Raw genomic sequence first — 17,086 nt, 5'->3', positions numbered from 1 at the left:
CCCCCACCCCCCCCCCACCACAACCCCCCGCCCCAGCCGCAGCCGCAGCCGCAATTTCCTCAACAAGCTCCGCCGCCTCCTTCATCTCCGGCCTCTCATCCGGACTAATCTGCGTGCACGCTGCACCAACACGAAGTAACCTCACCATCTCCGTCGCCGGCGCCGTCCCTCCAGTAATCGCCGGATCGATGAGCTCCGCCTCCCGGCCATCGGAGATCGCCGACGCCGTCCACTGCACGACATCCGTACCACCTTTCGTGTTATTGACGTACTGAGAAGGGAACTTACCGGTGAGAATCTCGAGGAGAACGACGCCGAAGCAGAAGACGTCGGATTTAGGGGACACGTGGCGAAGGTGTTGGGCTTCGGGGGCTTTGAAGGAGAAGAGAACGGAGGGTGCGACGTCGGGGTTGATGAAGGCAATGAGGCCGTAGTCGGCGAGGAGGGGATCAAAAGTCGGGGAGAGAAGGACGTTGGCTGTCTTGAGATTGCCGTGCGGGACTTCGTATGAGATTAACTCGGCGTGGAGATACGCCATTCCTCGCGCGATTCCGAGGATTATTTTTAGGCGAGTTGGCCAGTCTAAGGCGGCGCGGTCCATCCCTCGGTCGCCTGCAGCCAACAAGGTAATTAGCAGTCGAGAGAGAGAGAGAGAGAGAGAGAGAGAGAGAGTTTACATGCATGCCGCATAATTCTTATGAATTTAAGAATATAACATCTAAAATTTGATATTTAAATTTATAATATTTTAGCATTCAAAATCTATGCACTAAAATGTGTATTTCAAAAGGTAGGAAGAATTATATGCATACCCCCTTATTCCTATGCATTTACATATTTAACACCTAAACATCAATTAATCTTTGCGATATTTATACACAGAGCTCCCGAAACATCGAAATTTATAAATTAACTAGTGGGGAGTTGTTTTCATACTTGTATTTTCATGAGCCACGATCAAACTATTGAGAATTGGATAAAAATGAAAAATATGGGTTGGGTTTTTACCATGCATTTTGATATTTGAGTGAAAACTTAAAAGATGGATGACATAGGGCGGTTGATTTGTAAATAGCAAATGTTGGGTATATGTTTGCTGAATCCAAAAATGTTCGGGAGATACGCCCAAGGTATGGAGCATTCTAGACGGGCGAGAGAGAGAGAAAGAGAGAGAGTGAGTGAGTGAGTGAGTGAGTAAGTGTGTGGTTGAGATCAACAGGAAATTTGCCGACCGCCTATTTAGCCTTGGCTCCGTCGACATCTGATCTGAGAGGATATTCTATGTTGATCATCCAGATGACCAATCAACGTCTTGTGAGAGATCCCCTAGCATGATATATCGATCGCTTGAACAAAACGCCCCCTCATCGGCGTCCAAACAGACACTCGTCTACGAGTTGCATTCGATCGACCATATCTTTTTCCCAAGCAGTCCATTTTCCCTGAGATTCATACTGACATATTTCTCATATAAATATTTAGTTTTCTAATTCTCTTACTCCTTGGAAGCCGCACTGCACACAAGGATAAGAGAATTTTTTAATCGATACAAAATAATTAAATGACATTATTGCATAATAATGTACTCTCCTGAATTTCAGTGCCTAGACCAAGTGGAGAGGGAAGTTGCACACTTCACGAGGAATTTGAAATCTTCTAGGGGGAGATGCTTGTCGATTGTGGGAAAGTGGCGCACCTGTGTTTGAAACGACCGACCGTCAGAGAGGACCTCGCTTCTCAGCCAAGGGATAGTCAGAATGACCTCTCTAGGCTAGGCAGAGAGTTTATGTATAAATAGTTTCGTCACCGAGAGCTTGTCTTGGATGAAGCCGCAAACAATCACTTACAATTTTATTTCTTAGCTGTAACTAAGGGTTTAGTGTGACATCCCCTCTTTTTTGTGGCATCCCCTCTTGGATGAAGCCGCAAACAATCACTTACAATTTTCATTGTCTTTTCTTCCTTTCTTTGGGTTCTACTATGGCTTTCCTTCTCTTCTCTTTTCTCGCACAGTATCATAGACTCCATGGTTCAGAAGTATTCTTAGAAGTCATTTGGCTCGATTTATGCTATAGAGATTTTGGTCATCTCCATGGCGGTCGTGGAAGAGATCCAAGATTGTTATGTTATGGATCCTATGATTTTCCGACGAGCGGTCGCCGGCCACGAACGGGCTAAATGAGATTTTTCTCCTGACTTTGTCTTTTATAAGGATCATTTTAAGATGGGCCTTCGACCGTCATTTTGTCGAGAGTTGTGGTTGATCTTCAACTGCTATGGTATCATTCCTGCCCGAATTCTTTCTAACTCTATCGTCGTCATCATGATTTATGGGTTTTTTTTATGGAGGATGAGAATCCCATAGTCGAACGAACTCTTTAAAAAAAAAATTTCTTTTTGGATCTGCCGTGATGGATAAATTCAGTTTGTCACCGATCCTGAGAATCAATTGATGGAACTTGAAAACAAGGTGAAGGACTGGATGACAAACTTCTTGGCAGCATCTTGTGTGAATAGATGGGGAATCCACACTACTTCGATAGAGTGCATGGTGAAGAAAGTGAAGACCATACTAGGGAATGTTTGTAATCATAGGGCACTGATTGAGGGTCAGTGTCTTTCTTTATTTCAATACATCAACCCCAACGTAATCGGACTCATGACTCTTCTGGATTGTGTTGCTACCATGAATGAAGATTTTTGGAGATCGGACAACAACATGGTGGTTACTCAGGAGAGAGTTGCTGAAGAGAAGGCAGCTTTGATGATGCTTCGGGGGAGAGGTGCTCCTCGCCCACTCGATGGAGTTAGGGGTCAGTTTGATTTTGTTAGGTCGGCTGATGGGGATGCTGAAGGTTGGTGTTACCTATTTTCTTACTTTTTTATGTGTGAAACATACTTATGTGGCTTTTGTTTGACTTGCTAGATTCTTGGAAGGAAGTGGGAATCACTCCTCTCAATGGCCTAATGATCTCGACTCCGGAGATTCACCGTAGTATATATCGGTTCGAGGAGTTTTGGCGGTGACAGGGGAGACCTCGTTCATATCTCTGGAAAAACAAGGGGAGGCGAGTCACGCCTCTCATCCTATCTCTGTTTAGATCGACTTTAAGGAAAGGTGAGAGGTTGCAGATTGAATGAAGAGTGACGTCCCCCAGAGGAAAGGAAAGGCTCTTGCCCCTAATGTCAGATTTCCCCCTCCCCTGGTGCAAAGTAGGGCGGTGCTGCCTGAGGGGACATTCTCGCACGATCACAGAGCTGGAGTTTGCACGAGCGGCCACTACGCTCTCATCGACAGGGAGACCGAGTGGTTCCCAAACACTCCTTTGGTTGGGAACTACCCCTCGATTTTGATGGACATGTTATGGTCTCATAACTTTGAGAAGACCATGACGTCAATGGACATGAGAGATATGTTCCAAGTAGTCGATCGATATCATGCCCCAACCCGGCAGGCTTCGCACTGCTATAGCTTCCTTTTAGATAAAGCTGATTAGGATGTTGGGAAATATGCTTGTGAATTTAGAAGTAGAAATGAAAAGTCGCTATGGAGGAGGAGAGACTGAGACTTTCTGTCAAGGAGAGAAAACCCAATGCTCAACAACATGAGATTTAGGTGGCTACCCTCCTGAAAGAAAATGTGGAACTGAAAGAGAAGACATCCTCGATGGTCACTGAGAAGGCATACGTCAAGGGTCTTTCTCACCATATCAACGTATGTACCTCCCTTACGATCGAAAAATTTGTGAAGCATAAACAGTTGATCCTAAGTGACAAAAGATTGAAGAGTTTGGCATGCTCTTTTTCGACTCGGAGGGCGGATAGGAATCAACAGGCGGGCAATCTGATGGTGCCAAAGGTACGGAAGGAACTAAGGAGGTGGGCTCCGAGGAGTCTTCAAATGTTCAGTTTAACGCGGTCCCTTTGGTATCTTTTTGTTCTTTTTTGTTTTGTGTTTCGTTGCAAATTGTTATTTGTAATTGTAAATAGACTTTCATGATATATGTAAACTTTTGAGGTTGGAAGCTTCGTCGTCCCGAACTCTCTCTTTAATCTGGTGATTATTGGAATGAATGAGTATTCTCACTTGTTGTGAGTTGTTGGCAATCATGTATATATTTCGTATATACGGTCGTTATACACCCCTTGTAGAGCTTGTCGTTGTCGGGTATCGACACATCCCATAGGCCACGGGCGATCATTAGACACTCCTCGCGGAGCTTGTCGCTATCAAGTATTAAAGTTGTAGTTTGGGCGTTGAATAATCGATTGTACATCCCTCGTGGAGATTGTTGATGTTGGGTGTGGATATGTTTCATAGATTACAAGCGATTGTTAGACATCCCTCACGGAGCTTATCGTAGTCGAGTGTTAACGTTGTAGTTTGGCGGCAGGACGATCATTTGTACACCCCTCATGGAGCTTGTTGTTATCGGATGTCGATACTTCCCATAAGACATAGGCGATCGTTAGACACCCCTCATGGAGCTTGTCCTAGCTAGGTGTTAAGGTTGTAGTTTGGGCGTAGGGTGATAGTTTGTACACCCATTATAGAGCTTATCGCTGTCATATTTTGATAAGTTCCATAGGCCACGTGCGATCGTTACACACCCATCGTAGAGATTGTCGTTGTCCGGTGTTAACTTTATAGTTTTGGCACAGGACGATCGTTTGTACACCCCTCACAGACTTTGTCTTTGCCCGGTGCTGATACGTCCCATAGGACACGAGCGATCGTTAGACGCCCATCACATAGCATGTCACAGTCGAGTGTTAACATTTTAGTTTGGGCATTTTGCGATCGTTTGTACACTCCCTGTGGAGCTTATCACTGATAGGTGTCGATACGGCCATAAAAATCTACGTTGAATGATTAGTTTTAACCTCCCATAGTGTTAGTTTTTTCACATGTGACTGCGTTAATTCTCAGAGTGTAATGATGTCAGTTCCCCGAGAATAATAGCGTTAATTCCTCAAATGCAATGATGTTAGTTCCCTTAGTGTGACTATGTCTGTTCCCAGAAGCATAAAAGAAAATAAATAAAAAAACTTTGTCAGAGAGATGTTAAATTTGTAAATCCCAAACTTTAAGATGCCATGTATGTAAAAAGGCACCTTCATTATTTTATTAGAAAAGAATCATTATACAAAAAACCATGAATGTTTATTCTACAAGTAGAGATACTTTTAAGAAAAAAACTTCTTTAGATTGTCGGAGCTCCAAATTTGGGACGCAATTTCCCGCGAACTTCTTCAGTTTGTATGCTCTGGGTCTAGCTCTCTGATAGATGGTGTAGGGGTCATTCTAAGTCTGATCCAGTTTCTCAATTGTCTGTCCCCTGACAATAGGGTTTTCTTTTTTCAGTATCAGGTCTTCTATGGCAAACTTTTTCCTCGCAAATGTGTTGTTGAAATATTTGGTTGCCTTTGCGTTTTCTTTTCTTGTCAAAGGGCTTGGTTGGTTAAATTTCCTTGATAAGGTCCAGGGCGAGCATGACTCCTTCGTTGTTCTCCTCACACCACTCTTCTAAATCTTCCCCATTGAAAGCTGAGGCAGAATGTAACATCTGGTTTGATTGTTGTATACGACTGATAGCATGACTTCCATTCTATAGGACAGCATGAAAAGGGTTTGCCAGGTGGATGAGGATGGGTCGTTTGAATTGCCCAGAGTATGGATGGATTGCTATTTGCTATTTTTACCTTTTTTCTTAGTAAATTTAAGATAAATTTGTTTGCAACCTCTGCTTTTCCGTTGGTTTGAGGGTGATGTACCAAGACAAATTTGAGATTGATTCCTTGGCTCTTGCAGAAATGTTGAACCTCTTTGTCGGCGAATTGGGTCTCATTATCTGTAACGATTATGAGGGGTAATCCATATCGACAAATCATGTTGGTCAATATGAAGTTCTAAACTACCTCCGTTGTTATGTGTGTTGGTGATTTGGTTTCTACCCATTTGGAGAAAATCAAGGACCACCAGTCGAAACTTTTGTTGTCCTCTCGACGGGAGGAAGAGCCCAAGGATGTCAAGCCCCGACATGGCGAACGACCTGCGATTGGTGATCGGATGAAGTTTCTGGGCAAGCTCGTGGCGCAACGGTCTATATTTCTGACATTGCATGAAATTCAGAGAGAGTCTTTAAGAAAATTTAGCATGAACTAACCTTGTCTCTGGATTTAGTGAGCTAGCATTTTTCCTCTGGAGTGACTTCCGAACTCTGCCATGAATTTCCCAAAGTACATCTTTAACTTCATCTTTCCTTATGCACTTTAGCTATAGGGGCGTGGACTAAGAGTTTTCCTTCAAGTAATAGATATTGGGTAGCCTTATACTAGAATCTCATGTTATTGTTGTCCTCTTCATTAATCTCCACTGTGCTTAGGTAGTGGATGTATGAGCTCATCCTGAATTTCTTCTCTTTCTGATCAACTTTCATTGTTAGTGGTTCTTCGATCGATGGTTGACCTAGTTTTTGAGGTTGTCCTTCCCCCTGATGAAATCTTCGAGATAGAAGGTTGGCGACCTCGTTTTGCTCTTTTCAGACATGCCCAATTATGAAGCCGGTGAACCGACCAATTTTTGTCTTTACTTTTCTTAGATACTTTGTCATGGTCTTGTCCCTGTCATAGTCTTGTCCCTGTTTCAAATTCTCCTCGATAGGTCTTCATTCGCGCCTCTTGGTTCGAAGAAGTTTGTAAGAAAATCTGCAATAGTCTGCTCCTTCATTACCATCTAGAGGATGTAGGAGATAACGAACTCGCTGAGCACCACTGCCCACTTGAGAAGTAGATCAGAGTGCTCTGGTCTGGTGAAGAAATACTTTAGCGAATGGTTGATGATGACTTGTATAGGGTGTACTTGGAAATACGGTTAGAGTTTTCAAGCTGAAATGTCCAAGGTGAAATTCAGTTTTTGCATCATAAGGTAGCAAAGTTTGATGCCCTTTAGAATTCGACTGGTGTAGTAAATTGGGTGTTTCTTTTTGAGTTCTTCTCTGACCAAGTCCGGACTGACAACTTCATAACCGACTCCAAGGTAAAGGTAAAGTTTTTCCCTTAGGTTTGGACTCCAAAGGAAAGGAGGGGAGTTGTGGAATTGCTTAAGGTTCCTAAAGGCCTCCTCACACTCAGGTGTCCACTCAAAGCATTTGGTCTTCCTAAGGACATTGAAGAACAGGGCGCACTGATCACCTGATTTGGAGATGAACATGCTCAAACCCGCAATCTGATCGGTTAGTTTCTGAATTTTCTTGGTGTTTCTAGGGGGGACATGTCGAGGAGCGCCTAGATCTTTTTCGGTTTAGCCTTTATTTCGTTGGGGTTAACAAGTAACCCAGAAATTTACCTATCATGGTCGCAAAAATAAATTTCAGTGGGTTTAAATTCATGTTGAATTTTTTAAGCTTTAAAAATATTTCTTTTTTGTGTTGCTTTGCCAACCTTAAATAACACATCATCGACATACTTCTTAATGTTTCTTTTTTTAGCAAAGATTACATTCTTCAGGTGTTGGTAAGTCGCCATCACACTTAAGCTCGAAGGGTATTGCATTGTGACAGTAAACCCCATCACAAGTAATAAAAGAATTTTTTCTGCATCAAAAAAGTGCATTTTGATTTAGTGAGAGTAGAAGAACACGTCGAGGAAGCTGAGGACTGAATGGTCAGTCGTCGAATCTACTAGTGCATCAATTCTTAGTGGCGGGTATGCATCCTTCGGGCAAGCCGAGTTCAGGTTGTTGAAGTTCATGCACATACTCCATTTTCCGTTAGCTTTCTGCATCATCATTGCGTTGGAGACCCATGTAGTGTAGTGCACTTCTCGAATGTATCCTACCTCTTTCAGCTTTAGTACCTCTCAGATGGTTCCGCTAATCTCATGGTAGAGCTTCTAATCTTCTAGTTCATGGGTCGAGACGACAGGTCAACGTTCAGTCTGTGCAGGTGGCATCAATTGGCAGACCTGGCATCTCAGCGGTCTTCCATGCGAAGACATCTTGATTTTCTTTGAGGGTTTGAACTAGCAGTTCCCTGTGTTCTAAATCAAAAGCTTCACTGGTTATAAAAAAACATACCTGGCTCCCCTTCAATTGATAGAACCTCAAGAGTGGTTTCGATGATCTCTAGGCCACCTTCACTTGCGTTATTGATGTCTAAGGATAGTGCTCCACATTGCTTATAGCTCGCAAGTAGCAAGCTCGTGAACGTTCCTTGTCCCGCATGATCATGATGATCTCTCATTCTCCAGGAAACTTTACAACAACATGGTAAGTAAAGATCATCGCCTTAAAATCGTTCAGGAGGGGTCAGCCGAAATAACATTATAGGTCGAGGGGGATCCACCATGAGAAAATCCTCAATTAGTGTAAAATATTTCTCGTTCTCCCCCCAACTTACTGGGAGCCCAACCACCACCAGTGTTTCCTTCCCTTCGCCTAAGAATCCATATAGCGGTCCAGCTGGCGCAATCATTCAATCGACAATGAAGCTTAGTTTGTCGAATACCTGCTTGAATATCATATTCACAGAGCTCCCTGTATCAATTAGAATGCTTCCTTCTTGATATTTGTTTATTATCATCATTATTACAATAGCATTGTTATATGAGTTTTTTTTTTAGGGGAGATCCTTATCGGTTAAGTAAATAGGCAGGTGGCCCTAAGGCGTCGGGCCAAAGGTTGCGGCGCAGAGTTCCCCCGTTAGTTGTCTCTTCCAGTTTGCTCTCATGAGTGGTTCATTTCCTCTGAAGATTGTTGGTACATAACTCGTGATGTGATAGGTGTTGGTGCATATAGGTCCATCGGTTGTTCCTCTTATGGGGGCTTTACCTTATCTCTGGGTCGTGATTCCAGGGTTGACAAATTTTTTCAGCTTCATCTCCCTTATCACTTCCTCGATCATACCTCACAAGTGTTTGCAGTCATCCGTGTTGTGTTTGTGGTCCTTGTCTTGCATTATTTTCTAATATCTCAAAGGAAAGCTTCAGTTATCATCGGCGGTGCCTTCCTAAAAAAATCATTGTCCTGCATAGCACCAATTATTTCCACCATGGATACTCTTAGAGGGGTTTCGCGGGAGGGGTTGTGGTTGTGTCGATAGTTCTCATAGTGATATGACGGTCGTTGGTTCTGGGCTCTAACCTATTCCTTCTAAATCTCATGACGATGGGTGGGATCGCTACCATGGCAGTTCCCGTAGTGTTGAATTACGGTCGGTCGTGTAATTTGCTAGATTGCTTTCTATTGTCTTGTGACAGTCGTTTCTGGGGTCTCTGATTGATAGGTTTCAGAGTGTTCTCAAAGGTGAGGATATACTTGTTGGTCATCTCTTGCGGCTCAGTCAAGCTGTGTGGCTCTGTTCAAGGTTGAAATGGAATTTTTTTGACCTCGCTCCTTGTGCCAGTGCAACTTAGGCCATGTCGAGTTTCAGATCCTTGACACCTAATGTTTCCCTCTAGAAACATGCAATAAACGACTACAAGCTCTCTTTGGCTTTCTGTTTCAGTTTTCATAGGGATCAGGCATTCTTCTTAGGCCTCGGGGCACTAACAAACTATGATAGAAAAAATCTCTTAAACTCTAAAAAACAGGTGATTACTCCAAGGGGCAAACCGATGAACAACCTTAATGCGGTTGATCTCAACATTTGAAGAATGGCTTACACTTAAGAGCATCAGACATTTTCATGTTTCAAACGACGCGAAGTGGCCGCTGAGATCCAATCGACCTTTATATGATTCCAAGACGGGCATTTTGAACTTCTCTGGGGGTTCAGCTCCTGAGACCGGTAGATATAAAGCATTCTTCTGCTACCTCTGCACTTTGATCTGCGTTGGTCAGTTCCTCTCCTCCACAGGGGTGGATCCAACGTTGTCTTGATATAATCTATCGTCGGGTTGTTTGTTGGTGGTTCTCCTTGAGGGGCGTTAAGTGTTCTTCGTTGGGTCGGTTCTCCCCCTAGGACTGAGACTACCCCTAAGGCAACCACGACTCTGAGTACCTCTGTAAATTGCCCTGACATATGATCAGCGATCTAAGTTCTCAAAACTTGCTAACCTTATTGGACGAATTCTTTCATGAACTTCTTAGTGCATTCTGCTTCCACCACGTTCCTCTGATTGGATTCTCCCTATCGTTGTTGTGGGGACCCTCTTCTTATTCACAACATGTTTTCACACTCACTACTCCTTAAAGAATGTTGAATCTAAAATATCTAAGAAACACGCCCAAGGTATATAACATTCTATAGAAAAGAGAGAGAGAGAGAGTGTGTGTGTGTGTGTGTGCGTCCCCTCGTTATTCATGATATGGATCGCTTATTTATAGGCATAGGCCTCAACATTACAAAAATACACATTAATCCCCTCACCATTAATTTGTCAAAAACTTTTTTGGTAACTTACAAAGATATTTCCTTATAATTGTTAGTTTTTTTAATGAAAATAATTATATACATACACACACACACACACACACACACACACACACACACACACACACACACACACACACACACACACACACACACACACACACACACACACACACACACACACACACACATATAATCTTGATTTTGAAAAAGAGAATTTTTTAAATTTTTAAAAATGAAACAGAAAATATCTCATATATTCAATGATTTAAATAATCGAGCACTATATTACGAGCAATACTTCCTCTTGAAAGAAGTGAATATCACTCGATAATAGTCTCAATTATTCAAACAAATAAATTTATGATATTTATTTGATCGGCGAAATTTCCAACATATCATTCATCTTCCTAACATTATAATTAAATAAGGTTTGTATTACATGTGTTATTATTTTTATTATAGGCACGAGCCTCTATAATTAATTACATCTTAAGCGGTTGAAATCACTTAAGAAAACTCTTGATTAAGATCAAGATTTCGTCTTCAAGAATTCAAAGTTTAATTTTCATGATTGCTTATAGAAAAATCAGCTAAGGAAGGCTCAAAGAGCAACAATTATTTTTAGAATTTAAAGAAGCGCAAGACGAGGAATGTCACAGATACTGGGAAGACCTCATTGACTTTCTAAAATATTATAGTGTTTGGCTTTAAATTTTTTAGAGTGACGTTATTTAATGTTTTACTCTTGCAATTTATTTAAGATTTAGGGCTTACATTGCATAGCATATGATCAACGCAGACAACCTAGAAACCTATGAGTATTTACTTTGTATTGAAGAAACAACTTCCAGATCCGAAAAAGAGTTAGGGTTTATGTCGCACGACATACAATCATACCAAAGCCTAAAAGATAGTGTGATGATTTACATCGTGCTAGATAAACAAACTCAAAGTCCTAGGAGTTTATGTTGATTAAGTCTATGGAATGTTTAGTTGAGGTTCATCCTTCGTTTCATGTTTTATCTTCTCTTGATCGCCTTGAAGGTTGACGGTTGCTCAATCACGTCATGCCTCCTTCCATGGAGAGAGAAGGGGAAAGGGAAACCATGTCTCAGGTGGCCTATCCTAGGTTCTTTATTTTATTGTTGTAATTTATTTAAATGAACTTTGTTGCGTGGTTTAAAGAATTGCTGAAAGTTTGTTGAGCGAGCGTGTTGGCATAGGATTTCAACCTAAGCATATGTCTTGCGTCTTCTGCTAAAATGCAGTAAATAAAAGAAGAATAACATTGTCGTACATCTAAACAGAACACATATAATTAAGTACAGTAAATGAGAAACTAGCATAACGTACATGCCGCTTCTAATGTTATTTTAAGAAAAGAAATTGAGGTTATGTGTTAATCGTGGAAATATATGAGAATTGAGCAAACTTCGAATGTCATAAAATTTAGATGTGAAGAATATTAAAACATAAGCATGCATGTTTATATAGAGTTAGGCGGTAGATATATGAAAATTAGAACTGGAAATAAGTATTTCTGAGTAAGGGATGGGCTCAGTATTAGGCCTTTTGCCATAATAATCTCATAGGCAACCAGAGCATTAATGTGCATAAACCAACTATGGGTCGAACCAACGAGCAATGCACTCAAGGAAGGACAACTCCAAAAAATAACAAAAATGACTAGCAAGTTTACATATAAAAGTAACACACAAAGTTCTCAATCATTATGCATATAAGTCAATTAAACTTTTGATTAGGGCTACCAGAAGCCTTAATTGATAAAAATTGGCACTACAGAAAAAAAAAAAATGTTTGCAATCAAATAGTCCACAAGTCATTCAAGTTATGGGCTAGAGCCACCAGCTACCCGAAAATGAAAGGGCAACTTTAAACTAGTTATTCGTAAATACCAACCTTAAACCCTCATAAATCATTAAGTTAAGAGACATAGTGTTAATTTATTTAGACGAATATAGTAAAAGATGCTTTACATCATTGCCCATATCGCTAACACTTCCAACTTATAAACCAGTTCAACGATTCTTATAAAACCGCCATATTTTTAATATCTCCAACCACAAAAAAAAGAAAAAAATCAAGAATGGCATTTAAACAATATATAGTGTCAGTAACCCCAGAGTTTGACATAGAACTCAAGCATTAGGTATTAGATGTTTGCACGGATCACACTTGAAACATTACTCTCTTCCATCTATTTTTCAAATTCTCACACAAATATCAAAATTCATGATAAATCCCCAACTAATATTTTTCACGCTTATCAAATTTTCAATGTTTTGATCATGGTATGCATAGACACAATGATTCAGTAGTTCGAAAATATCACATGGGTGCATGATAAATTCCAAAATTTCTTGTTAAATTACTCGGTATAAAGTTATCAAGTCAACCAACCCTCTAAGGTCAATATTTTCATTGAACCAAAGTAAATTCACAAGTAAGCTTCTGTGATTGGTAACTCGGCGCGGGGGGGAGTGAAACAGAGAACAAGTGCTCCCATTCAATTACGACCATGAGATCCAGGTTCTCAAACGCATTCTATAATTACATAAGGAACTCAATTTCATAGTCTAGGAGCATTCAAGTTATATAGCCGAAAAAAAATCATGTAAGAAAATTCATGCGAACACTCATTTCATTAAAGATCAAAAACATGTTTTAGAGTGCTACCTTCAAGGAATTTCGAGGGTTTAAAAGCACTAAAAGAATAACTTTGCTTTTGCCATGAATCAAAGCCCATTAAACAGTAAGCATTCAACTTTCTTCATCACAAACCAACATTATGCATATGAACATAATCAAGCTCGAATTAAAGTAGCAGAAGAAAAATAGGAAACGAAACAGAAGAATGGATAGGGGTTACGCTGCCAAAGTTCGTCAGAGAGGATGAGGAAGTGGCGATTTGCTGCTCACTATGTCAAATAGAGTGAGGGACAGAAAAAAAAACAAGATAATGAAAAGAGACAGACCGACCGGGCAAACCATCGCGTTGCTGCTCGAGTGAAATATGCGAGGGTTATTGAGGAGATAGGGCGGTGGGAAGGAGGAATCAAGACATTTTCGCCGTCGAGTGTGGAAGAAGGGGGAGACTTTTTAGCTGAGTGATGGCGGGGAAGTGTGGGAGCCAAGAACTTACAAAAATAGGCAACCCGTAGGTGAGCCGACGTGCGGTCGCATGAGGTGAAACAAGGGAAGCCATCGAGCGCAGAGGAGGAAGGACTTTTTCGAGCAGAAGGGATGGGAGGTCACCTCCATATCACGTGAGAGAGAAGTTTCGGCCAGTTAGGGCATCACACTAGTGAGAGGGCTACTCTGAGGGAGTGTTGTAAGGGTTTTAAAAGAATTTATTTATTTATTATCATTATTTTTTTTAAATGCAATAATTTGAGTGCAATCTGCTCTCGCTCTGAACTACACCAACGTGAGTGTCCTCCTTAAGTAAAATTGACATTCTGGACGCGTTTGCGCAGTCCGTTTCATCATTCGCAATCGTCTGGACAAATTTGTTGATGGACGGGTCAATTTAAGTCTGACTTGCGCGCGACACAGTGAATAATATGCGTCGATCCGATCGGAGTCAACTAACAAGTAAAGTGTCGACCGGCTTTCGGCAAAAGTCAAAATCTAGCAGAACGGTCCCGACAGCATGTCTCTCAACACACACCAATGGGTCTCAAATGGACATCACGAGGGTCCTCATTTATTCAGCTTTGATTTTGATTAGTTGACTGTATGTGAACAGTAGTGTGAATGTGATGTGAATTGTGATGTTTATGTGTGTTGTGTGAATTGTGGTGTTTTTAAAAAAAGGAAAAAAATGAAATTCCTAAGTTCAAAGAGTCTTCTTAAGGTGTTTTCCAATGCTTATGGGAACTCAACTTTAGTTCAATATGTTGGTTTCAATCGACTCAACTAAACATTGAAGATTTGAAACCACACATATGAGACTACAAGAAGTCAAGAAGTCCTATGACTATATCCTAGACTCTTTAGAGGGAAACATATATCACCAAAAATGAGGACAACAATAATAAAATTAGAAGACCGATTCGATCGACAGAAAGTTCACTAACCGCCTACTGAGTCTTAGCTCTGTTGAAATCTGATCCAAGGGGACACTGCTTGCCAATTATCCTGATGACCAATCACCGTCTTGTGAGATATCCCCTGGCACGCTCTACCGATAGTTCCATCAAGGCGCTCCCCTCGCCTGTGTCCAAAACAGACGGTCGACTACGAGTTACGTTAGATTGGTCATATCTTCTTCCCAAAGAGTCCATCTGTTTATAGATTCATGCTTGACATATTTCTCATATACAATGTTATCTTATCTAAACATTAAAAGATGTATTTCATTATCAACAGATAAAATAGTGGCATTTTTTTATATGATATTAGAGATTTGGGTAGTACAAATATAAAAAGTATAGATGTTGGATATATAAATACATAAATTAGATGGTATGTACATAAATGCCTCTAAGAAAAAAAAATTATAGTGGTAATTTTTATGTGATGTCGAATATTTGATTGTTGTGCACGTAAATATGAAAGGATAGGCGTTAGAAATGTAAATAAATAATAAGGTTATGGTGTGGCTGCATTAATAACTTACCATGGAGCACATAAAGCAAACTTCCCTTTGGAACGTAATCATACACTATAAGCTTCTCCTCCTTCCGGAAATTGTAAGCGAGCGGAGTTAGGACGTTGGGATGGTTAAGCCGTCCGAAACGCCTCATCTCGCCGTCAAACAACTCCTTGTTCAGTCGGCTCAGCTCTCGCATTCTCTTCACCACAACCGCGAAGCCGCCCGCCATAACTGCTTTGTAAGCCGAACCTAAGCTTCCATTGCCAAGAACCTCCGCTGCCGACTGCATCAAGTCCGGCAACGCAAATGCCGCCCTTTCGCTGTTCACCATTACCAGCACTGCTCCACTTCCTCCTCCTGTTACATATGAAAAAATATTAGGTCTAGTTCGATAGTTGGGCGTCAAGTGGGCCCCATAATTTTAACATGCCCATTTGACACATGTCGCCTCATTATTGGACTGAAGTCCTCTGGATGTAAAGGCAATTAGTAATTGATATGAAGGGATTTGATTATCTGCTTATCTGCTTATATATATCATGATGAATTTCATCCATTGAAGTTTCACGGTACTGTTTTTTAAGTTGAGGAGAAATTGATTGCATGTTTTTTAAATTATTTAAGTCCTGATTTTGGATCAATTTCTACTTTTTATTTTTTGGTTTCGAAAATAAAAATAAGAAAATGAATAAAAAACATAATGTTTAAACACTAAATGATATGTGAAAAATTAAAAGTTTAGAAAATGATGGTCTAGATCTATGTTGATTATAGAATACAATTATATGCCTATACGTGGCCACATAAATCCTACAAACTTTGGGTCATGAGGCATGCAACTTAGTTCTTATATATTTACATATCTAACCTTCTACACTTTTGCACATTAAAATATTTTATATTGTATTTTTTATAATAAAATTACATTTAATGATATTATCCATGATGCTGGATATTAAAAATAATCATATTAAGCCTTTAGAAATTTGGTCATAGAGATTATGCTTTAGAAAATTGGGTTAGAATATTCTATCAAATTTTAAATTAGTTGATTTTTGAATTTATTAAACAATCCATTATTTTTTTTAAATTAAAATAATCTCAATTCAATTTCAAGAATTTTATTATTCATTCAAGTTAACATTTAAATTTAATTCTTTTTGTTAAATTAAATGCACTATAAGATACTATTGTTTGAAAATAATCCCACAACTCTTACTTGCAATCATAAACATATAATTTGTTGTAAGAGCTCTATCTTTATGAAAATTATTTCATTCGATTAGCATGAATCATATAATGTAGTATATTCGATTATGTAAAGTGATTCATGTCATCGTCCACACGTCCAGATCCTAGACTTTCTCATATATATGCATGCATGTTATTTAAAAAATATTTCTCAATTGAACAAACCTCCACTAGCTTCAGCTACGCTGCCGGATCCCCGAGCCAACCCGTACCGCTTGTGCTCGTTCTTCTTCATCCCCGGGCTAGCCTCCGCCTTCTCCTTGCTCGACGCCCCGCCCACTGAATCCAAGTCACTAACTTTTCGCCGCCTTTTGACAGCCACAAACCCAATGGCCAACAATACCAAAACCAACACCACTCCAACCACAATGCCAACAACATGCCACCCCTTAACCCTGCCGTCAACCATGGCCCTCAACTCCGGCACCCCCGCAGGCGCCGGTGTAATCACTTTCTCTTCCGACGCCGGCGACGCCGCCGCCGCCGCTTCCGGACACGGACGACCGGACATCGGCTGCCCACATAACCCTTCATTGCCCTCAAACGCCGAAACACCAAACCTCGCCAAAGAAACCGGAATCGGTCCCCTCAACTCATTATTAGACGCATTGAAAGACCGCAAAAAAGGCAGCTTTAAATCCGGCATCTCCCCATTAAAACCATTGCCTTCAATGTGAAGCTCCAACAAACTCTTAACTTTCGATAAGGAGAAAGGAATGGGACCAGAGAAATCATTGTCGTTGATCCAGAGTTTCTTTAAATGATCCATAGGGGAAAAAAAGTTGGCAGGGATGGATCCGGAAAATCGATTGTGGGAAAGGTAAATTGATTTAAGAGCGTC

The 17,086-nt window shown here is 40.7% G+C and overlaps 1 protein-coding gene across 1 annotated transcript in view; it reads right to left on the bottom strand.

Annotated features, from left to right (window-relative positions):
• The window catches only part of LOC110020174 (pollen receptor-like kinase 3), a 21,094-nt gene that overhangs the window by 3,588 nt on the left and 420 nt on the right, over window positions 1–17,086 (bottom strand). Inside the window, exons 2-4 of the mRNA XM_020718180.1 lie at window positions 16,411–16,999; window positions 15,019–15,351; window positions 8–612 (exon numbers count right to left, since the gene is read on the bottom strand). Of these exons, the coding sequence (XP_020573839.1) occupies window positions 8–612; window positions 15,019–15,351; window positions 16,411–16,999 (1,527 nt within the window). The remainder of the gene's footprint in view (window positions 1–7; window positions 613–15,018; window positions 15,352–16,410; window positions 17,000–17,086) is intronic.

Source organism: Phalaenopsis equestris, unplaced genomic scaffold (assembly GCF_001263595.1).
Source record: "Phalaenopsis equestris unplaced genomic scaffold, ASM126359v1 Scaffold000094, whole genome shotgun sequence".
NCBI lineage: Eukaryota > Viridiplantae > Streptophyta > Magnoliopsida > Asparagales > Orchidaceae > Phalaenopsis > Phalaenopsis equestris.
This window is presented reverse-complemented; position numbering and strand designations above follow the sequence as displayed.